At 47.1% G+C, this 23,346-nt stretch overlaps 1 protein-coding gene across 3 annotated transcripts in view; it reads right to left on the reverse strand.

Annotated features, from left to right (window-relative positions):
- Positions 1-1,649: 1,649 nt before the first annotated feature.
- The window catches only part of BTBD11 (BTB domain containing 11), a 326,170-nt gene continuing 304,473 nt past the window's right edge, over positions 1,650-23,346 (reverse strand). For all 3 annotated transcript variants that reach the window (XM_044941391.1, XM_006069563.3, XM_044941392.1), the window contains 4 exons: positions 20,641-20,722; positions 12,731-12,799; positions 10,334-10,447; positions 1,650-3,819 (listed from right to left, as the gene is read on the reverse strand). In XM_044941391.1, coding sequence (XP_044797326.1) covers positions 3,610-3,819; positions 10,334-10,447; positions 12,731-12,799; positions 20,641-20,722 — 475 coding nt within the window. In that variant the 3' untranslated portion in view covers positions 1,650-3,609. The remainder of the gene's footprint in view (positions 3,820-10,333; positions 10,448-12,730; positions 12,800-20,640; positions 20,723-23,346) is intronic.

Genomic DNA, 23,346 nt, shown 5'->3' on the forward strand with positions numbered 1-23,346 from the left:
AAGTGCTGTGTGTTAACAGCCTACATGAGACAACCCTGAGTGAAACATCACCCAGCTGGAGTTAATACTTTTTGCCTGAGGCTTCCCAGGAAATCTCAGGGGTGGAGAGGCTCACAGATCTCCTCCAATCCTTACCTGTGGCCTGACCGCACTTTCTTCCAGCTTCTGCCTTCTTGTGTTGGGAGCTCACACCTTTATCTTGGTGAGATTTGGGTGAAGAATCCTTCTTCAGGGGAGAATGGGTGGCACTCAAACCTGGTGTATATAAGAACCATTGCAAGCTGAGAGGGAGGGGGCAGCAGAAGCCAAGTAGAGCCGTTTGTATTGATACTCGTGGCTGCAGGCGCAGGAGCCATGTGATTTCTCACTGCAAACGGAAGGGGTGCACGGAGCTGTGTAGCCGGTGGGGAGGCTCCCCTGCCTCCCCCAGATACTAAGGGGCCCTTGTACAGTGGCTAAGAACTGAGTGAAAAAGCCCCCTGTCGGACAAGTGAAAGGCAAATGCTGCAGACACTTTAGCTTCCAAAAGGAGCACATTAAATGCCTTCTTCACACTGATGCTACACAGAGGGTGATGCACAGTTAAACTGAACTTCTGTTCTCCTGGCCTGACTCAGAATTCTGGTCCCTGGCACTCAGTTGCTTGGGTTGCTTCCTAAAGAAGAAACAGACGCCGAGTGCTAAGCAGGGGTGACCAGCCCTTGCCAGAGGTGTTTGTGACATCTGCTGTGTACTGGGCCTCACTGTCCCAGGCTCCATGGGACTGCCTGGGCCTCTCCCTGGCTCCCCAGAGGTCTCAGTGTGTACAGCAGGGGTCCTCTTCTCCACCAGACCTGGGCTGGGTCAGGAGCCAGAGGGGATCAGCTGGAGACTTGGTTTGACCTCCCAAGGGTGAACTTTGACCCTCCATGACCCTCACCCCAATCCCAGAATGCTACCCCCATCCATAAACATCATTTCATGCTGGCCCTTGGGGTGGGGCTTGCCAGGTTGAGACAACCTGTTTTTCTCCACTTCCCACCCCTCCCCTCCCAAATCTTGATCAAGGCACGCAAGTGACACTCAGAACTCCACTCTCTGTGGATGTATTCACTGCAGGAGGCAAAAGTACTTCCAAGTGGCACCTATATGTCCTCTGCCTGACGGGAAGGAAATCCAAGGGTAGCACCCAGAGGTGTCTGCAGTCCCAGGGGGCTAGAGCTTGGTTGCTAAGTCACTTCAGTCATGTCCGACTCTGTGCGATCCCATAGAGGGCAGCCCACCAGGCTCCCCCATCCCTGGGATTCTCCAGGCAAGAACACTGGAGTGGATTGCCATTTCCTTCTCCAATGCATGAAAGTGAAAAGTGAAAGTGAAGTCGCTCAGTCGTGTCTGACTCTTCGCGACTCCATGGACTGCAGCCCACCAGGCTCCTCTGTCCATGGGATTTTCCAGGCAAGAGTACTGGAGTGGGTGCCATTGCCAAGTTCTAGTTGGCAGAGCGGAAGGTGCTCAGTGACACGAGCACCTATCTTGTGCCTTCTAGATAGCGCCTTCATTTCCCTTGACTTTTTTCCTGCGGGGTCATCTTTTCTGATTTCTTAACTGAGTGACTTTCTTAGGCTACAGCTGGGTACGAGTTCACAGGTACCATAAAAACAATGCGCGGCTTGGGAAAATCATTTCTTTTAATGACAGAGAAAGCACACCAAACTATAACAGAAGCCCATCAGGAGTTGCCACTGTACATAATCAATGCCCAAAGGCCCTGAGCTAGCATCAGACATTCATAGGGAAGTCAGGCGCAGTTAAGGAAACATCCAGGCAGCATCTCTGAGGACAGGAGGAGGTGAGAGACAGCGAAGACTCAGGACATGCTGTGTATCTGTAACTTGGATTCCTCTGTAGACAGTTTGTTTTTTCCCCCTTCCTCATTGGATGGTAGGGGCTGGGGAGGTTTGCAAATGACCAAGTGGAAGAGAAGCCTTGTATCAGCGTCAGAGAAGAGCCAATACTGTAGACGGACGTGGCCCCTGTACGCCATGGGTCATACCCAAGAAACAGGACTTGACCTTGGTCCTCTGAACAACAGCTCAGGGGGCTAGTACAACGTTTGAACAGCAGCTCCTTTAGACTCTGGGGTCTGTGCACAAGTTCCCAAAGGCATGCTAGGAAATATGTTTATCAACAAAACTTTGCCATCCCAAAGGGTAAGAGTCATTCTCCTAGTTTTTAACCGCATATTATCTAGGTTTCAAATGAAAGGACAAGAAAGAAAAGGCAGCAACTCAGAGATTGTTTGGAATATTGTGGCACTTCACTAATCTCTTCTGCTTATAATATATGGCAGAGCAAACGGAACCCTGTCGATATAAACTTTCATTATAGATAACCCTATACTGTACACTCTCGGAATACAGAGAGAATCCATCCTATCATACATCTTTCATCTTTAAAAATAATCTAACATAGTCATATTCTCTGGCTAGTAACAAACTATTAACATCTTCTGAGAATACAGAGAGAACTCTGGGATTAATAGTAAATTCTCCAACGTGCCCCGCCCCCCATCCCCTATGCAGCATCATCTATGAACACATTTCTGCAACAGCATCTCAGGGACATTCATAACTATGGAAGGGAATGGATATGTTAGTTTCACCAAATGGACTTTTAGCAAGAAGTGATGGGACATTTTTATACCTTGGCAAAAATGAAGCACAAACATAACAGTTTACAGGTTCGGGCCATGCAAATGCATGTGTGAATTTTTAATGTGGGGGGATTTTATTCTCACCCCGAAACCACAATCAGCATGCAGGTTTTTTTTCAACTATTGAGTTAGAGATAATTATTGGCAGTGCAGCTCTTTTGTGTAACCATGATCACTAAGGCAAGGTTATTATTTCACCTTGTGTAGAATATCAGCAATATCTTGTCAGATGCATGTTTATACAGTACAGACCTGCTACTTACTGTTTTTTTCTTCAAAAAAGAAAAGAAATCTCAAAACACAGATCCCTAAACACAATTAAGTTGAAAATGAACTGTTAAGCTTTTAGAAATATATTTTAAACTACAAGGCTGCCCTGTTTGGGGGTTTTTTATATGAACATTTTAAAAAGTTCCCACCCCTAAAAATTTGTCTTCATTATTGGTAACAGTCTCACCAATTTGCTATCATGTTGACTCTTATGGAACTGCAGCTACTAAGGTCCTTAATGTGTAATAAATATAATGCTATTCAGGGTCAGTACGGTGAAGTTCTCCAACTGTCAGCCTGGAACCTGAATGACCTTTAGTCCTCAGTCCACCCACTGGACAGAGGCCCTTGGCAAGGGGTGTCCAACTGCCACAGGGGGGCTTTCAGATGAGGCCGGCGTGGCTGACCCCTGGCCTTCTACTTCTGGATCTGGGTGCACTCGGATCTGTGGGCCAGTGACATGTCCTTTGTTTCTCAACACGAGCTCATGGGAGCTGCATTTGCTTTGTCAAGAGCAGCTGAGGCAGTAGAGGCAGCTCCTTGGCTCAGCCAAAAACAGACGCCAGGTGAGATTTGTAGGTTCGTGTGAAGCCAACGCAGCAGCAGAACTGGCAAGTCCCCGGGGAACATTCCCTGGACCGGACGTCTCATACAACAGAACCTTTGGAAGATGACAAGTGGATTGACTGAATCCTGATGGCCAACGTCCTCTGTAAGTCCTGCAGCACATCCTGGCCCGTGCCCTCGCCATTTTTGTCATATAGGAGCTGCTTGAAGGCTTCATTTTCAATAAGGACCATCATGTTTTTGAGAAAGTAGCCTTCGCAATATGCTGAGAGCTCTGTGACTCCAAGAAACTGTGGAGAGTGGAGAGGAAGCACGAGATGGTTATGTTTCTGAAAGCACCTGTTTTCATCTATATTCTGGTGAATACCTATTAAGGTAGCTTGACTGCGACATTGGCCCTGATTCTGCGTTCTTTATTGTATTCACCCCAGTGGACATGACCTTGTAGCTCCTCCCATTGGAGGGCTGAGTTCATTTCTCCACGCCTTGGCCTTGTGAGTTGCTCTGGCTAAGAGGATGTAGCTGTGTGAGAGGTGCCAGTTTGGAGCTGGCTTGAAGTGTCTGTCTGTGCTTCTTCAAGCCCTCTCCCTGCCTGCAGACACAGTTCTAATCTCTTTACATGATGCATGCATGCTAAGTTGCTTCAGTTGTGTCTGATTCTCTGCAACCCTATGGGCCGTACCCCTCCAGGCTCCCTGTCCATGGGATTCTCCAGGCAAGAATACTGGAGTGGGTTGCCATGCCCTCCTCCAGGGGATCTTTCTGACCCAGGGATCAAACTCGCATCTCTTACATCTCCTGTATTGGCGGGCAGGTTCTTTTCCACTAGCACCACCTGGGAAGCCCCCATAGAAGCTGCTAAATATCTCACCATGCAGAGGACAGACCCCTCGGCAGACAATTATGTAGCTCACATTATCAATAGTGCTAACGCTGAGAAACTGATGGAGAGACATAGTTCCTGACAGACTAAACCAATACAGCAGGGCTGACATCAACCTGCCTCACGTTACAACCCCAAGCAGAAGACTTGGCAGACAGTAGACACTGTACGGATTTGCTGAATGTGTGAATGAGCAGTTCACTCTCAGAGTTACAATACCAGCAGCAAACATGTATTGAGAGCATCATGCTTAGACACTTTATGTGCATCATCTCATTTAATCTTCAAATTTCCTTGAGGCAGGTACTGTTACCACCTCTGACTTATAGATGAGGAAACTGAGACAAGAGAGTAGCTGACAAAAATTCAGACAACATGTCAAAGGCAGAACCAGGAGGTGAACCCTGTAACTCAAGTCTTGAAGGCTGTGTGTTTAACCATTAGGATGCACTGCCTCTAGCCTGATACCATTAAATCTTGGAAACGTGCTTGCTAGAGGACTTCACGTTTGAGATGAAGAAACAAATGTGGGTATGAGGGCTGGCTGGCTGTCTTCAGGCCTTTTCTTTGGTTTTCAAAGCTTGCAAGTCTCTCTCTTGCAATGAGCTGCATGCTCAGAAGTTAGTTATGTGCTCCCTGAGATGATATCCTGCTGCTTTATTTAGATGCTGAATTATCTAAATTATCTGAATGTGGAATTCATTGTTCTGAACTCCCTGATATTCTGTCTATTAAGCCACAGATGCATTTCCAGCTGCTCGCTGGGGATGGTGGAATGATAATGAGGCAGTGCCAACAGGGCAATGGATGAATGAGTGGGAGACTTGGATTCAAATCAGGGCTCCCCCATTCTTCTGAATTTGTGACCAAAGGTGCTTTATTTGGCCTTTGGCTTTAGGTTCCTTATTTTCAAACTGGAAATTATGTCCTCGCATCATGGACCTGTTGGGGGTACTGAGTGGAACGTAACTGATGGCAGGACTCTGTCATCTGCACACTTAGGGAAGGCAGGATAGCAAGGGCGCTGAGGGAGGGGGGCTCTGGAATTTATTCCAGACTGTGCCGTTCCAGCCATCTGCTGCTGAGCGAGTTATTGAACCTCTGTGTCCCAGTATTTCTATCTCTAAAATGGGAGCAAATAATAATACCAACCTAATAAGCTGTTGCTGGCCTTAGGTGAGGTGATACATGGCACATTCAGAACAGTGGCTGTTTGCAGTCAGCATCAGCACTCACTCAATATTAGCTGTCATGCTAAATGTACACTATTTGTAATTATTACTCTCATCTCACTCATTTATATCCAGGGACCCACGTGGACAAAGTAGGTGGCTAGGTTAGGATAAGGGGAATTGGCTGTATCTACAGAACCTAGTTCAGCTAACTGGCCCATAGTAGGACCAAGCCTGTAACCTTGAACTCACTGACCCCATGTGATAATTCAGTGAGCCAATGACCTGTCTTCATAAAAATCATATGCAACTTTGGGCAGGTCAAATCACTTCTCTGGGCCTCAGTTTCCCAAACCACAAAATGAGGGGGCTTGGACTAGTGAGTACCATGCTCTGAGTATTTAAGACATGGACATACCAGCTTATTCTGTGAGAGGCTTAGGGAGCTTATTGAGGTTTATCAAGTGAGTAGGTTTGTTATTACCCAAATGTTACACAGATGCATAGTATCCTGGAGCTGGAAGAGTTCTTTCTGCTGCTGCTGCTAAGTCGCTTTAGTTGTGTCCGATTCTGTGCGACCCCATAGACGGCAGCCCACCAGGCTCCTCTGTCCCTGGGATTCTCCAGGCAAGAATACTGGAGTGGGTTGCCATTTAGGAATGTTTTAATTCTTTCAAGATGAATCCAGTTTTTTGAGTTACAGAGAAAAGGCCTCATTGTACATGTGGGGAAACTGAGGCTCAGAGTTGCCTATCTCTGATTCTGGGGACACAGAGAGTCCCCTTCTCTTACCACTCCTAGCCACTTGCTTTGTATAGGAGAGTTTTTTATTGTAAGCTAGTGTAATTAGAGAATAAGTACTTTCATGTGAAGAGTTGACTCATTGGAAAAGACTCTGATGCTGGGAGGGATGGGGGGCAAGAGGAGAAGGGGACGACAGAGGATGAGATGGCTGGATGGCATCACTGACTCAATAGACATGAGTCTGGGTGAAGTCTGGGAGTTGGTGATGGACAGGGAGGCCTGGCGTGCTGCGATTCATGGGGTCACAAAGAGTCGGACACTACTGAGCAACTGATCTGATCTGATCTAAGTTTATACATGGTGATATTTACTGAATGGTGACTATACATCATATGCTTGCCTACTTTTACATATCTAATTACAGACAGAACTGGGACTGGAACTCTCACCATCTAGACCAACAGTTGACAAACTACAGGCCTCGGTGCCAAATGTGGCCCACTACCTGGTTTTATAAATAAAGTTTTATTAGGACACAGCCACACCCATTCATTTGTATATTGTCTCTGGCTGCTTTTGCGCTACAAAGGCACAGCTGAGGAGGATCAAAGTGACCACATGGCCTCTGTGAATATATTTACCTGGATCATCACAGAAGAATTTTGCTGACCCCTGTCCTAGACAAAAATTTTTTCAAGTGCAGAGACCATGTCTTACCAGATGTGTATTACACATCTGAATACACACATTCAAATATGTATACAATTCCTGGTACATAGTGGGCACTCAATAAATACTAGGGGACGAATCCCTTGGTTTCCTAACCCATGTTCTCATCACAGTGCCCCATTGAGTTTACTGCCTTAGCTTAGATTCAATTTGATGAACAGGCTTGTTCTTTTTCTCAAGCTGAAAGACACCCTGCAAGAGCCATCAGAGGCTCCAGAGCCTCTTCTTCATGACTGAATAGTTTGGGACAGCTTTGCTAGGAAAACAAAGATGATGAAGCCATGCATTTATGGGCTGGACTTCTCCTCTCGATAAAACTCCACAGATGTCGCCAATGGTTCTGTGCACAACAGAAGTAATGCTGCCAAGAACTTGCTGATACTTGAAACATGGTTGTTAGTACCTGAATGCCTGCATTTCTGAGGGTTCCAAACCAAGTGTTGGTTTCTTTCTTTTCTGGCTCTTTTACCAAACCAGCCTCAGTCTGCAGCACAACCTGCCAGTAACAGAATCCACAGGGCAGGTGACTGTTAATGCTGCAGGGTCCACAGCGCCGGGCAAGCAGCGCATAGAGGGGCACGGGGTGGGGGCTGGCACCGCCCTGGCCTCCATGCAAGTATCATGAAGGGCAGGTGTTGACTTTGGAAATGTCCCAGAATGAGGCTGAAAGGGTAGGCAGAGGCTGGCGTCTGCAAAAGGCCAAGCTCTGGCTGCAGAGGCACATACATGAAAGAGGCAGTTCTTTGCCATAGGTGCTGTGAGCCTGTAGCACAAACGTATTCCCAGTCTGGGCTCACGTTGCGTTGGCTGCATTATTAAATAGCAAGAGAGCTACAGAAGCTGCCTGCCAAGGAGGCTGAAGTGATTAAAATGGGACTGTGGCGTGCAGGCCTTGCTGCATTCCCAAGGAGACAGGCCACGGCAAAGCCACTGTGGATGTGGGGTTCACAGGGCAATTTGGGTGTCCATGGCCAGGGGACGGGGCAGAGGAAGGTGAAACTAATCAGGCCCTCTTCCTGGGTACAGAGTTTTCTCTGGATGCTTTTTCTGCAAAGTAACCAGTTTAAGATAAAATTTTTTTTGTTGTGTCCCAAGAAACCAGGTTTTGGTAAAAGCCTCATTTAACCAAAACACCCACTGCTGGTGGGGAGCAAGTAGCCTCCCTGTATCTTTTGATTTACTAATGACCAATCAGAAAATCTTCTGAGTATCAAGAATTATCACAAATATTTCAAACATGTATTAGGGCAGACTGTAAACACAAGGAAGAAACCGCGCTTTGAAGTGAGGTTTACCCTTCTAGGCATATACACACAAAGAACCGAAAGCAGAGACTGTAATGGATATTTGCACACCCCTGTTCACAGCAGCATTATTCACAGTAGCTAAGAGGTGGAAGCAACCCAAGTGTACAAGGATGAATGCACGTTGTATGGTATATACATACAATGGAATATATTCAGCCTTAAAAAGAAATTAAATTCTGACACATGCTACATCATGGATGAACCTTAAAGACATTGTGCTAAATGAAAGAAGCCAGCCACAAAAATAAGCCAAACAAATACTGTATGATTCCACTTATATGAGATACCCAGAGCAGTAGAACTCATAGAGACAGAGGGTAGGATGATGGCTGCCAGGGGCCATGGAGGAGGGGGGAATGGGGAGCTTGTATTTAATGGGTATAGAGTTTCAGTTTAGGAAGATGAAAAGTCCTGGAGATGGATAGTGATGATGGTTGTACAACAATGTGAATGTACTTAATGCCACTGAGGTAGACACTTATGGTAAGTTTCATGGTAAACGCTAAGTTTCACATTGCATATATTTTACCACAGTGGAAAAAAAATCTCAGTCACAGTCATGTGACCTTAAGCAAGTTACTTCACCTCTCTGAGCCTCTGCTTCCTTGTTATAACATGGGCTAATGAAAGGATTGTGGTGAGCATTAAAAAAGGTAATGCAACAAGGCTCTAAGCACAGGGGCTGCACATGAAAAGGGCTTAGAGAATGTTGACTTAAGACAAAATAATATCTCAACCATGACTTGTTTTTTTTTTTTAACAACAAGCGGAATAACTGTTATTCACATCAGTGGTTCCTCTACAGACTGTGGATGTGGGAGGCATATGTGCTGAGCTCCAGTTCTATCAAAGAGGCATGCTTTGTTTTAAATGAACTCCTAATTCATCTCATTGTTTCTTTCTAGCAGATGCTAATCCCCCTGTCCTGAGCACATGAACCAAAATGAAGTGGTACCTGGCCACATGATTTTAACCTCCACTTGTGAAATGGATTGGATGAAATTGGTGGTTCACTGATTTTACTCCAAAAACTGGAGTGAGGATTGGTCTTAGGGCTGAAATCACAACTGTCGCCCTAGGAGCCTGCTTAAAATATAGATTCCTGGACTCCCCAGCAGAGATCTGGGGTGAAAGGCCAAACAGAGATTCCAAATGTCTCTCCAGGGGTTGGGTCCACCTGGCTAGGAGGACTCCTTGGACTTCTTTAGCATTGACAACCTGTTCTCAACCTTGGCACATCTGAGAGTCACCTAGGAAGTTATGAAAAAAATATCTTTTTCCCAGGTTCCACCCCCAGAGACTGATGAATTGGTCTGTGAGAGGTCCCAGGCATGGGGATTTTAAGTGAGTGCCCAGCTGATTCTTCAATGCAGCTAGTGTTGGGAACCTCAGTTCCAGAATAATGGTTCTCCCCCATGAACAACCCCAGAATCACCTGGAGGGCTTGCAAAGCTGCACACGACCAGGCCTCACCCCCCAGTTTCTGTCTCAGTAGGTCTGAGTGGGGCCTCTAATGTGCATTTCTGACAAGCTCCCAGATGATGCTGGTGCTGCCGGATTGGAGACCACTTGGAGAACCACTGTTCCAGAACCTGGCTGCTTAAGTGTGTGGCCTGTGGCCTAGACCAGGTGCAGAGGCTTCACCTGAGAGCTTGTTAGAAATGCAGAACCAGGGCCCAGCCTGGGCCTGCTGAAGCAGAGCCTGCAATGTGATTCATGCTGGAGTTTGAGGATGATTATGCTTTTAAAACTTCTGGCTTTCTGCTTCCACTGTATTCTGGAGGGGCAGAAGAAGGGAAAGACATCTCTCCTAGAGCAGGAAGCAGACCTTAGGAAGAATGAGGTCAGCTCGGCCTGAATGCACAGACCCAGCATCCACCCTCTGCCCAGACTCAGAGCATCTGCAGACAAAGCCTCTCCCACAAAAGTGCATGGGGCATGCTTGGACAATGAGAATGGGATTGATTACCTTGGCATGGTTGTAAATATCCACACAGTTGTCAGTATTGATGCTTTTTGCACAGATAATCTCACAGTGTCGCTGCAAAGCCTCCAGCTGGAAAAATTTAGCAGCAGACAGGAGCTAAAAAGCATAAAAAGAACCTGTTAGAGGTTGGGAGGTGGAAGGAAAGCAAAGACTGTGGTGAGAAAACCCTTCATCTCCTACAGTGGAACCCAAGGTGCAGGCACTGAGAATAAAGCGCCGATACATCACTTTAAGGCACAAAGGTTACACAGGTGGCCTAGGACCCGGCAACAGAACTCGACCGTGGGGGCAGATGGCAGAGGGGAGGTGTGGGGTCGAAGTGAATGAGATTTGCATCTATTGAAGCAGGAAGTCAATCAAAGATGCTTAAAATTGTTACGTCCAGAAATAAGGGTCAACGTTTTTATTTGTGTGTATGCTCAGTTGCGTCAGACTCTTTGTGACCCCATGGACTGTAGCCCACCAGGCTCCTCTGTCCATGGAATTTTCTAGGCAAGAATACTGGACCCAGTTACCATTTCCTCTTCTAGGGGATCCTCCTGACTCAGGGATTCAGTCTGTGTTTCTTGTACCTCCTGCATCGGCAGGCAGATTCTTCACCACTGAGCCACCTGGGAAGCCTGAATGCTCTTAGTTAGCAGGATGGATATCGAGGTGACTCACTTCCTCCGTTCATTCAGGTCTCAACACAGATATCACCTCAGGTCTCCTCACTCCATCACTGTCTGTCTCCCTTAACCTGTCTTAGTCTTCTTCACAGCCCTTCTCACACCAGACATGATGTCATGCCCATCACCTTCCCCAGAGACCGGGAGGGCAGGGATCTCTGCCCCTCTGCATCACAGTTGTATCCCAGCCCTGAGCATGGTACCTGGCCTTGGAAGATGCTGAACAGAGGAAGGGCAAGAAAAGGACTGAAGCAAGAATTCAAAGGGATTGCCTTTGGGGAAAAGACTGAGGGATGGAAGGGAGATGGCTGGATGAGGGGCTTTTTAAGTATTACAAAGCTCTTCTGTATTATTTACATGATTGAAATGTATGTTCATTATTTTAATTTGAAAATAGCTTTTTTAAAGGTTTATTAAAGAGTCTGAGTCTTCAGAGTGCAGTCTAAGTTCTGAGGCTGTGATTTGTCAGAGGAGTGGTCCAGAGGGACAAGAGAGGAACTTTGGGGGGTGGGGGAGTGACCACGGAAGGTTTCACAGAATAAGAACAAAGGGATAAAGGGCTCCACAGTGAACACACAGGGCCTGTGACACACGCCAGGCACTGTGGTAAGCATCTTACAAACAGAAACTCTTAAGATCTCAAAACCCAGTGGGGTAGATATTGTCGTCCCCATTCTGTAAGTATGAAAGCTGAGGATGAGAGAGGTTAAATTACTGGTCCAAGATCACAGAAGGGGCAGAGCCTGGATTTGAAGCCAGTCTGGCACAGAGTCCACGTGTGAACCACCATGAGGGGTCACTTCTTGAACGACTCCTCATGTTTTAACATCTCTCATCAGGCACCCCAGACTTCCGGCACCTGAATGGGGTCCTGGCTCTTTCTCTCAGGACTAGTAGAGTGATTTTAGCTTCCGGTTTAAAGCTACCCTGGTGGCTCAGCTGGTAAAGAATCCGCCCGCAATGCAGGAGACCTGGGTTCAATCCCTGGGTTGGGAAGATCCCTTGGAGAAGGGAACGGCTACCCACTCCAGTACTCTGGCCTGGAAAATTCCATGGACTGTATAGTTCATGGGGTCGCAAAGAGTTGGACATGAGCGACTTCCACTCACTTAAAGCTACCACCTTTGACACAAGAGTCCCACTCCTAGGAAGGAGCAGGGGAAATCTTGGCTTTGGACAGATGGGAGCAGAAACAAGGCCTGAGGAGCAAGGAAGGGGAGAACACAGAGTTATGAGAGGTGGACAGGAGATGGGGAGAGCCAGGGAACTGCTGAGTGAAGCCGGGAGAGCTTGTAATTGCCTCTTAGCTTCTGCCTCAATGGACACGCTGAGATTTGAGGAAAGCTTTCAGATGAAATGTTTTTCCTACAAATGACAAGGGAGAAATTGTCAAGGATAGTTTCTGATGATGCTATTTGAGCCCCAGCTGTGCCTGGAACTAGAGGTAGCCTCAGACTCTTCAGTAAATTTCCTTTCCTCCACCCCCAGGGCCAGATAAAATTAGGCTTCACTCAGCTGCTATTGAAAGAGATCGGACTAGCGCATCCAGCACCCCAGCCTTCCAGGGAGGGGCTCTAGGGAGAAGTCCTTGAGAGATCTAAGGGAGGCAGGCAGGACCCCCAAGCCTGCATCCAAATGAAAACCAGACACAGGCTGCCCCCAGACACCACCCATGTAAGCCACCCACTCAGGACCACAGCAGGCTCCTCACCTCCATTATCTCGTTGTTTTTAATGAGAAGCGACTCTGGGCCACCGTAGTAGAGATACTGCATAACCAGCTGGAAGACAGAACACGGTGAGTAAAGAGCCCATGGCACATAGACATGGTCATCTTACAGCCACCCAGTTGAAGCCTCAGAGTGGCTCTGAGTCCCTGCGTGGCATCCCTTCACAGGGGTGGCCATGCCCCCTGGATTGCTGCCTTTCAGGAAGAAGTTCCATTCACAAGTTTTATAGGCCAGATATGTTTTCTTACACCATGCTGTAATCTGTTGCCCTGTGGTTCGCCCTCAGGGCCAAATTAAGAAATTCTAAACTCTGCTCCCCAGAACAGTTTCCCCCATCTATGGGTGACAATCATGGGTTGTCTTTTCACTCCCAACCCCACTGAGCTGCCCAGAACTGCAGCACACGTGGCATGACTTAAAGACCCTGAACCAGCCGCAGTTCTCCTGGGAACATGACCCGGTTTGACCCCAAACCTCTGGTTTCAGCTTCAGAGGGTGACTCTGGGCCACCACAAGACCACCTTCTCCTTATTATAGCTGGATAAGGGCCAAGATGAAGTCATTAAGGGCCCAGGGTCTCAGTGTTTTATTGATGGTGTGAACTGTCCAAGCCAGGCTTCATACACGTGACTGGATGGTGTGTAAAGTCCCAGAGCTTGGGAAAGTGGTGTCTCTTGGGTAGAATGAAGCCCAAGGCTGCGACAGTATTGCCGTCACCACCTCCCATGAAGCTAGTGTTAAAACCTTAGGTGCTGTGTGCCCGCCCCACTGGCCACAGCCTCCACATTCTGTTTTCTGCCTGCCTAGGTGACACGCTGACTTTAGCCGCCTGACCCTAAGCCGCTGTGCTGGAAAGACCTGTAGACTGTTTACATCCCCTCCCTGGACGTCTGTACAATGAGGTGACTGGACTGGGTTGCCCTCTGTGGTCCCTGCCGGCTCTGACGGTCAGTGACCAATTCAGGACAGTGGTTAAGAGCAAGGTCCTGGAGTTGAACTGCTTCGGTTTCTGACTTGGCTCTGCCACTTAAAAGCTGTGAGACCTGAATTACGTTAAGCCCTCTATGCCTCAGTTTCATCATCTGTAAAGTGGGGATAATATCACCCACCTCATGGGGTTGTGATGAAAATTAAATGAGTTAATACATGTAACAGGCCTAATAGGGACCTGGCAGATACATGGCAAGAACTCAGTAAATGTTAGCTTTTTAATTTTTTCTGAGGATGAAAAATCTTTTTCTAGTATGAATGACCTTCCATTTTCTTTCTCAGGTCATTCAACATCGTTTGTGACTGATCTCAATCTACTTTTTGCAAGTGGGTTTAAAGTAATCGCTTCTAATGTAATTCAACGACAAAAAACAAATAACCCAACCAAAAACCGGGCAGATGACCTAAATCAACATTTCTTCAAAGAAAACATACGCATGGTCAATAGGCATATGAAAAGATGCTCAGCATGGCCAATTATTAGATAAATGCAAATCAAAACTATAACAAAGTTGTACCTCACACAGGCCAGAATGGCCATTATTAAAAAATCTACAAATAATAAATGCTGGAAAGGGTGTGGAGAAAAGGGACTGCTACCGCACTGCTGGTAGAAATGTAAATGGGTGCAGCCACTGAGGAAAAGAGTGTGGAGGCTCCTTAAAAAAAACACCCCAAAATAGTCTTGCTACATGATCCAGCAATCCCAAATCCTGGGCATGTATCCAGACAAAACTGTAATTTGAAACGATACATGCACCCCAATGCTCACAGCAGCACTATTTACAATGGCTAAGACATGAAAACAACCTAAATGTCCATTGACAGATGAATGGATAAAGGAGATGTGTGTGTATCTATATCTATCTACGAATACATATATATATACACACAATGGAATATTAGTCATAAAAAAAGACTGAAATGATGCCATTTGCAGCAACATGGATAGACCTAGAGATCATCATTCTAAGTAAAGTACATCAGAAAGAAAAAGACCATATGATATCACCGATATGTGGAATCTAAAAATGTTTTGATTTAAAGTACAGAGTTCGGACTTTTCTGGTGGTACAGTGGTTAAAAACCCGCCTGCCAATGCAGGGGACACGGGTTTGATCCCTGGTCCAGGAAGATTCTACATGTCCTGGAGCCACTAAGCCTGTGAGCCCCAACTATGAGCCCATGTGATGCAGCTACTGAAGTCCACATGCCTAGACCCTGTGCCCTGCAACGAGAGGAGCCCCTGCAACGAGAAGCCGGCGCACCACACTATGAAGTGGCCCCTGCTCGTCTCAGCTAGAAAAGCCTGTGCGCAGCAGTGAAGACCCAGTGCAGCAAAAACCAAAGCACCCAGTTCAGTGGTTTTCAGTGTATTCAAAATGTACAACCACCACCATAAGCTAATTTTACTTTATTTTGGCCACATCACTTGGCATGCAGAATCTTAGTTCCCATACCAGGGATCCAATCTGTGCCCCCCGCAGTGGCAGTGTGGTCTTAACCACTGGACCGCCAGGGAAGTCCCACCACTTCCCTGTGTTCTAATTTTAGAACATTTTCAACTCCCCTCTGGAGAAACCTCGTGCCTGTTAGCAGTCTCTCCCATTTCCTCCTTGGGTCAGTCATGACATCTACTATGATTTGCCTGTTCTGGACATTTCATATACATGACATTGTACAACATGTGCTCTTTTGCATCTAGTTTTGTTCACTTGGTGTGGTATTTTCAAGGTCACTTGTATCACACTCCTTCACTTCTTCACTGCCCAACAACATCCCGTTGTAGGGATGTACTACAGTTTGTGTATCCATCCATCAATTGATGGACAAGTGGGTTGTTTCCACTTTTTCACTGTTGCTGAAATGAATGCTGTTGCTTTGGATCAATTTACTTTTTAAGATCTCACCTGCCACTCCTCCCTCCTCTCCTTCTAATCTCAACTGTTGTTGTTCAGTCACTAAGTTGTGTCCGACTCTTTGCAAGCCCATGGACTGAAGCACGCCAGGCTTCCCTGACTTTCACTATCTTCCGCAGTTTGCTCAAACTCATGTCCATTGATGTCATCCAACCATCTCATCCTCTGTTGCCCCCTTCTTCTCCTGCCCTCTATCTTTCCCAGCATCAGGGTCTTTTCCAATGAGTCGGCTGTTTGCATCAGGTGGCCAAAGTATTGGAGCTTCAGCTTGAGTAGCAGTCCTTCCAGTGAGTATTCAGGGTTGATTTCCTTTAGGATTGACTGGTTTGGTCTCCTGCTCCCAACCACTTATTCCCCAAGGACCTCTCTTTTATAAAGGCCAAATCAATAATAGTGATGGTAAGAGCCATAATAATAACTGTCCTGAAAACAGGGTCTCTCCAGTTACAAAACACTTCTCCAGCATGCTATCTCATTTCCTCAAGGTTGCGTTGTTGACTGGTAATGTTGCTTTCAGGAGCAGGCATGGAGCCCCATTAACCATGGGGCTAATGGAATTAAATTGGGCTGTGCTGTGGCACCTTCAGACTCAGCCAGCACGAGCCTTTTCTGCAAGGGGGTGAAACGGACCCTGATTAGGCCAAAGGGTCCGTTTATGGAGTTGTTTTTCTTGGCAGCTGCCAACCTGCATGAAGCAGGATGTAAATGGCGTCCACAGCCTGGTGGAGGCCCTGCTCCCGGCTGCAGCCTCAGTTGCAAGGGGCTCTTGCCCCTTGTGATGTTAAACAGTCTTGCAGGAGGAAACTCAAAGCCATCTCATTTACTAAAATTCTTCTGTTCAGCATGGAAGGGAAGTGAGCTGGCCCCTGGGAGCCTCCTTCTGGGTCAGATTCAGCCTGACTTGGCCTATTTTGAGCCACGAATGAGGCTTTTCTTCTTTTATGGGGAAGGGGCAGGCACGTGGAGAATTCCCCGGGGTCTGCTCAATCTTCTCTGCCAATTACAGTAACTCAAGGCTAACGTGGCTGGGAAGCTTTCCCTAGCCAAAAGTAAATACAGGCGTTCGATTCCTCTGGGGCCGTGCCTTCCTGTGTAGGTCTCTCATTCAACTAGCCCCCCACAGCAAACATTTATTGAGTGCCTACCACAAGTCAGGTTCTGATGACAAGAACCCCTCCAATTAGTCCTAGGCTTGATGGCATAAGTGCCCTTCCACGAGTACTTGGAGAGCTGGGGAGGGGGGTGCATGGTTTTCAGCATTGGGCTCATGCTCCAAACACTAATGGGCCTTTCCTTGGGGCTGGGTGATTTTAAGGGAGGACCCAAGGCCCCATAGCAGGGAGACAGTTAAGAGATCAGGTCTGGAAGTCAGCCAGGCCTGAGTCTGAAGTTCAGCTTGGCCACTTCCTCTACCTGTTTGTTCAGGGGGAGAAGAGCCACCTGGAGAGGGAGCTGGGAGGCCTGAACTGAATTAGATGACACGGGGCATGGTTCTCAGAGTGGGTCCCTGGACCAGCAGCATCAGCATCACCTATGTTCTCATAAGAAATATGAATTTTCAGGCCCCATCCCAGGCCTATAGAATCAGGAACTCTGGGGGTGGGGCCCAGGAATCTTCATTTTAGCAAGTTTTGTGGCTTAACGGCAACTCTCTTCACCCCCACTGCTTATCCTGGAGATTCTGATGCTTCCTAAAATTTGAGAAACACTGTAACTTAGAGCACTGGTTCTCCACCTTGGCTGTACATGACTTTGGATGATGGCAGAGGGTGGAGACTTAAAAATGCTGATGCCTGAGCTGCAGCCCAGATTCTGAATGACAGCCTGGACACTGGGAATCGTCAAAGCTCCTCAAATGATTCCACTGCACAGCTGAGCCTGGGCACTGCTGGTTTGGAGCCCTGCACATAGCTGCTGCACAAGAAACAGAGCTTCTATTATTATTTTGTTTCTCTTTGTGTTCAAACTGTGGTGCTGGAGAAGGAGAGTCCCTTGGATTGCAAGGAAATCAAACCAGTCAATCCTAAAGGAAATCAATCCTTAATCTTTTTCAGAAGGATTGATTCTGAAGCTGAAGCTCCAATACTTTGGCCACCTGATGTGAAGAGCGAACTCACTGGAAAAGACCCTGATGCTAGGAAAGATTGAGAGCAGGAGGAGAAGGGAGCAATAGAGAATGAGATAGTTGGATGGCATCACCGACTCAATGAACATGAGCTTTAGCAAACTCTGGGAGATAGTGAAGGACAGGGAAGCCTGCCGTGCTGCCGTCCATGGGGTCACAGAGTTGGACACGACTTAGTGACTGAATAGCAACAACAAAGACCAGACTGGGTTCAAATAATGGCTCTGTCATTGACTGGCACCAAGGTCTCTGGACCTGTTTCCCTACCTCTAAAAGTAGCAAGATTTATTCAGATAACTACATGCAAGCAAAGGCCAGTGCCTCATTCATAGTTGGAGTTAAAAATGGGGAAAATGAGGTTCAGAGAAGAGAATGTCTTGCCCATGCTTATTCTATAAGGATTCTTTATTTTGAAGTGTCAACATAACCAAAGGAATGCATCTCTAATGGTGGAAATATAGGCACCTGAACGGGCTTTAGGGCTTACTGTGAGGGCATGGTGGCTTCCTGGTAGCACTCTGAATTACAGGATCTGGGGGACCAAGGTTAGTAAATGGAGGGAAGAACCATCATCTGGCCACTGGCATTTGGCATCTACTATGTTGAACTGTGGTGCTGGAGAAGACTCTTGAGAGTCCCTTGGACTGCAAGGAGATCCAACCAGTCCATTCTGAAGGAGATCAGCCCTGGGATTTCTTTGGAAGGAATGATGCTAAGGCTGAAACTCCAGTACTTTGACCACCTCATGAGAAGAGTTGACTCATTGGAAAAGACTCTGATGCTGGGAGCGACTGGGGGCAAGAGGAGAAGGGGACGCCAGAGGATGAGATGGCTGGATGGCATCACTGACTCGATGGACGTGAGTCTCTGTGAACTCCGGGAGTTGGTGATGGACAGGGAGGCCTGGCGTGCTGCGATTCATGGGGTTGCAAACAGTTGGACATGACTGAGCGATTGATCTGATCTGATCTGATGTGGTTCCAATGTATCTTTTCAGTGTCCAGTCTACCTTAAGACACAGCCGAATGGACTATAATCACTTTCCCTCTAACACACACCAGGACTTCCCACTTTTGTGCCTTTGTTTGTGCTCTTTCTCCCTCTGGAATATCCTTTCCCTCCTATTCACCAGATAAGGAAACTGAGGCTCAGAAAGGCTGGGTAGTTTTTTCAAGGTCACATGAAGGATAATGATTTTAAACAGGGGGGTGCTGCTGTTTAAACCCAGGGGTGTAGCATTTAGATCCTGAAATGCAGCTCTGTCCTTCACAGCCCAGACCAGGACCTCTGCCCCGAGACCCTAGCCAGCCCTGACACCTGCTTATCTCTGCGTGGTCTCCTCAACCCTCCTGGAATGTGAGTCTCCTGAGGGCCAGGCTGTGTCTTCCCCACTTCTTCCCAGGGCTTTCCTTCTGAAACTGAACTGGAGGAATCAGGTCATGATCAGAATGCTATAAACTCCATCCCCAGGTCACCCACATTGGCCTACTAGCCCTGGCTATAGGAGGACAGCAGGGAGGGGCCACAGTCTCCCCTGCAGGCTCCTCGATGATGTAAGCAGCCCACCAGCCTTCACACCCCTGATGAGATGCAGAACCCCAGAAATAGGGCTGTGAGGCTAGCTAGGGGTGTGAATTTCTATTAGCTGTGAGATGTCACTGAGGGGCTGGATTTATGAATCAGGCACGAAATCCAGGAGCATATGGCTTCACAGGTGTATTCTACTGAACACACAAAGAAGAACATACACTGGCCCTTCTCAAACTCTTCCAAAAGACTGAAGAGGAAGGACCACTCCCAAATATCTTCTATGAAGCCACCATCACCCGATACCAAAACCAGACATGAAGGATGTAGGAAAAGGAAGAATGTTGCTGTGCTCCCCTCAAAGGTGCCTGATAAACCAAACGGTATCACCATCAATCAAACAGAGATATGGCCATGTCATCTGGCCTCTGACAAGCCTTCCTTGCTATTCACATTAGGTTCAGACCTATTAACCTGAACCTATTAATATTAACTATTAACCTATTGACATTAACTATTAATTAGCCTATTAATATTAACATGACACTGGATTCCCTAAAGTCCACTGGTTCCTGATCACACTGGGCTCAATCATCTTTGGGGACTTCATACCTCCTGTTCCCTGCCTGCAGTGTTCTAACTGGCCCCACCCCCCTTTTAAATTTATGTATTTGGCTGCACTGGATCTTAGTTGCAGCATGTGGGATCTTCAATCTTCATTTCAGCATGCGGGATCTTTAGTTGTGGCATGTGAGATTTTTTTAGTCACAGCGTGTAAACTCTTCGTTGTATTATGTGGGATCTAGTTCCCTAACCAGGGATTGAAACCAGGCCCTCTGCATTGGAAACTCAGTCTTAGCCACTAGACCACCAATGAAGTCCGTCTAACTCCCTTTCTTAAGCCCCAGGCCTGCCCGCAGTTCACCAGGTTCTCTTCAGCCTGCACTATTCCAGCAGGCGCCCCATCAGGGGCCTTCCCCAGTCTCCCTGCTCTGAGTTGTCCCAGCACATTGGTTCTCTGACGAGCACTCCAACTTTACATTGTAACTGACTAATTACTCAGTTATCCATTCTGGATTGTGAGGCCCCAGGAGGAGAATGTCCTTTATCCTTGTGTCTCCAGGCCCCAGCACAGTGTTGGGCACAGAGCAGGTGCTCAATTAACGCTGTGGGCTTGCATGGATGGTAAGGGGGAGGGGCAGTGTGAAGACAAGGGCCAGAAGTGCGGGAGCTGAAGACAGTTCAGGGGATGATCCACAGGTGGAGGCTTGGAGGGACCCACTGGCGCCCCGCGCCCACAGGCAGACTCCCGGGTCACAGCAGGGGCTCACCTGGAAGATGGGGTACTTCACGTAGCCGATCTCTATGCAGGTGCTATCGTTCGTTGGTTTGCTGGAGAGGAGGGCTTTGAACCTGAGCAAGAACATAAAAAGGGAGATAAGAAGACTCACAGAGACATCCACAGCTTGCAAGACTCAGCTCTCTGATGATAGAAACATGTAATATATCCCCCCAACTCGGAAACACGATGACATATCCATAGATTGTCTAATATGATGTCCCCTGATATGATACCATAATCAAATTTGAAGTTAAAATGCTAAAGTTAAAAGCAGTTTGATGCACGATATTGGATGCTTGGGGCTGGTGCACTGGGACTACCCAGAGGGATGGTATGGGGAGGGAGGAGGGAGCAGGGTTCAGGATGGGGAACACATGTATACCTGTGGTGGATTCATTTTGATATATGGCAAAACCAGTACAATATTGTAAAGTTAAAAAATAAAATTAAATTAAAAAAACAAAAACAAAACAGTGTCTGCTGCTACTGCTGCTGCTGCTACGTCGCTTTAGTCGTGTCCGACTCTGTGCGACCCCATAGATGGCAGCCCACCAGGCTTCCCATCCCTGGGATTCTCCAGGCAAGAACACCGGAGTGGGTCTAGAACTGTTAAATTACTTCTCAAGCAGGTGATTTGAAAAGAACAAATGCCTTTTAAAATGCTGTCCAGGGAATTCCAGCTGGTGGTCCAGTGGTTAGGACTCAAAGCTTCCACTGCAGGGGACCCAGGTTTGATCCCTAGTTGGGTAACCTGGATTCCTCCCATGAGGCCAAAAGAATAAATAAAGTAAGAAACAAAAAACCCCTTCCACCTTGCAGGCCCATCACAAAGGCTGCCTCCTTCCTGGAGTCCTTCCTGCCTCAAATTTCAAGCTCCTCAGGTGCCCATGGAGCTCTCCAACTCACTCCTTCCTCCTCCCACACAACCTTTGTTCCAAGAGGGGAGGGACTGCTGCTGACTCTTGCCTCTGCTGCATCCTCAGAGTCTGAGCCAGGCTGGCCCTGATGCATGGTGGGCATTTAACGTCATAGGCATCAACATCTGTTAATTACCCATCTCCCTAAATGAATGACCTTCTGTTGAGAGCTTAGATGCATTTTCCTGCCACTGGCTAAACTAGGTTCCTCGTGGGTAGAGACCCAGTCAGTGGATCACATTGATACTCCATTTATTTACTTATTTGGCTGCAGAGGGTCTTAGTTGCAGCATGTGGGATCTTTCAGTATGGCACATAAACTCTCTCATAGTGGCGCTTATGCCCAGTGGCTGCAGTGTGAGCTCGTTGCCCCATAGCATGTGCGATCTTAGTGCCCCAACTAGGGATTGAACCCTCGTCCCCTGCAGTGCAGGGGATTCTAGCAACTGAACCACCAGGCAAGTCTCCCATACTCAATACATTTAGAAATAAGCTAAGACATATCTCTTTTTATAAATTAAACTTTAAATTTGAAATAATTTCCGATTTATAGAAGAGTTGCAAACATAGTACAGAAAGTTCCAGTACGCCCTTCACCCAGTTCGCCCCGATGTTATCATCCGACATAGTCATGGTACCTTCTTAAAACTAAGAAGTTATCATTGGTACAAGCTATAGTTCATGGGGTCGCAAAGAGTCAGACACAACTGAGCAACTGAACACATACACACACACACACACACACACACACACACACACAGAGTATTGATATAGCTCTCCCATGATGTCACAACAGAACCATGCAAAGGATGGTGTATTTTTCTTCCCTGTCCTTCACTATCTCCTGGAGTTTGCAGGGATGATGTTTTATTGTTGTCAACTCCAGGGTTCAGGAAAAGTAAGATTCAGGACCTGTGTATTTTGAGTGCCTTATGCCGAAGTTCCCTGATATTTGGACAGCAGGCATTGCAAGGCTGCAGTGTGAGTTTTCAGGTTGTGTGAGGACACCTGGCTGAGGAAGCTACAATCCAATCCATTCTCCACTCATGAAGCTCTGTGCTCAGTATGTGCTCCATCTGCCCAGAGGAACAGTATCTTGTCTAAGCCACACAAAGACTGCTGATTATGCTAGAGACTGCCCCGTATTCTTCCAAATTGTGGTTAAAAAACACATAACATAAAATTTACTGTCTTAACCAGTTTCGTGTGTTTACTAATATTTACATGGAGTATATTCACATCATTGTGTGATTGATCTCCAAGACTTACCCTGTCCTCAAAAAACAACTCCTACTCCCCCTCCCCTAGCCCCAGTTCCCAGCCTACTATTTACTGTCTCTATGAACTTGACCTTCCCTGGTAGCTCAGCTGGTAAAGAATCCGCCTGCAATGCAGAAGACCTATGTTCGATCCTTGGATTGGGAAGATCCCTTGGAGAAGGGAACGGCTACCCACTCCAGTAGTCTGGCTTGGAGAAAAGAGTCGGACATAACTGAGCCGCTTTCACGTTCATGAACTTGATTATTGATGGTTCATATAAAAGGAATCATGTAGTATAATGTCTTTTTATGACAGGCGTATTTCACTGCATATAAGGTCCCCATTCATACTGCAGCATGTGTCAGAACTGGCTTCCCTTTCAAGGCTGAATAATGTATGTATATGAGCGTGTGTGCTGTTGCTTCAGTCGTGTCTGACTCTTTGCGACCCACGGACTGTAGCCCGCCAGGCTCCTCTGTCCATGGGATTCTCCAGGCAAGGATACTGGAGTTGGTTGC

The sequence above is a fragment of the Bubalus bubalis genome, chromosome 4, assembly GCF_019923935.1.
Source record: "Bubalus bubalis isolate 160015118507 breed Murrah chromosome 4, NDDB_SH_1, whole genome shotgun sequence".
In the NCBI taxonomy this organism is placed as follows: Eukaryota; Metazoa; Chordata; class Mammalia; order Artiodactyla; family Bovidae; genus Bubalus; species Bubalus bubalis.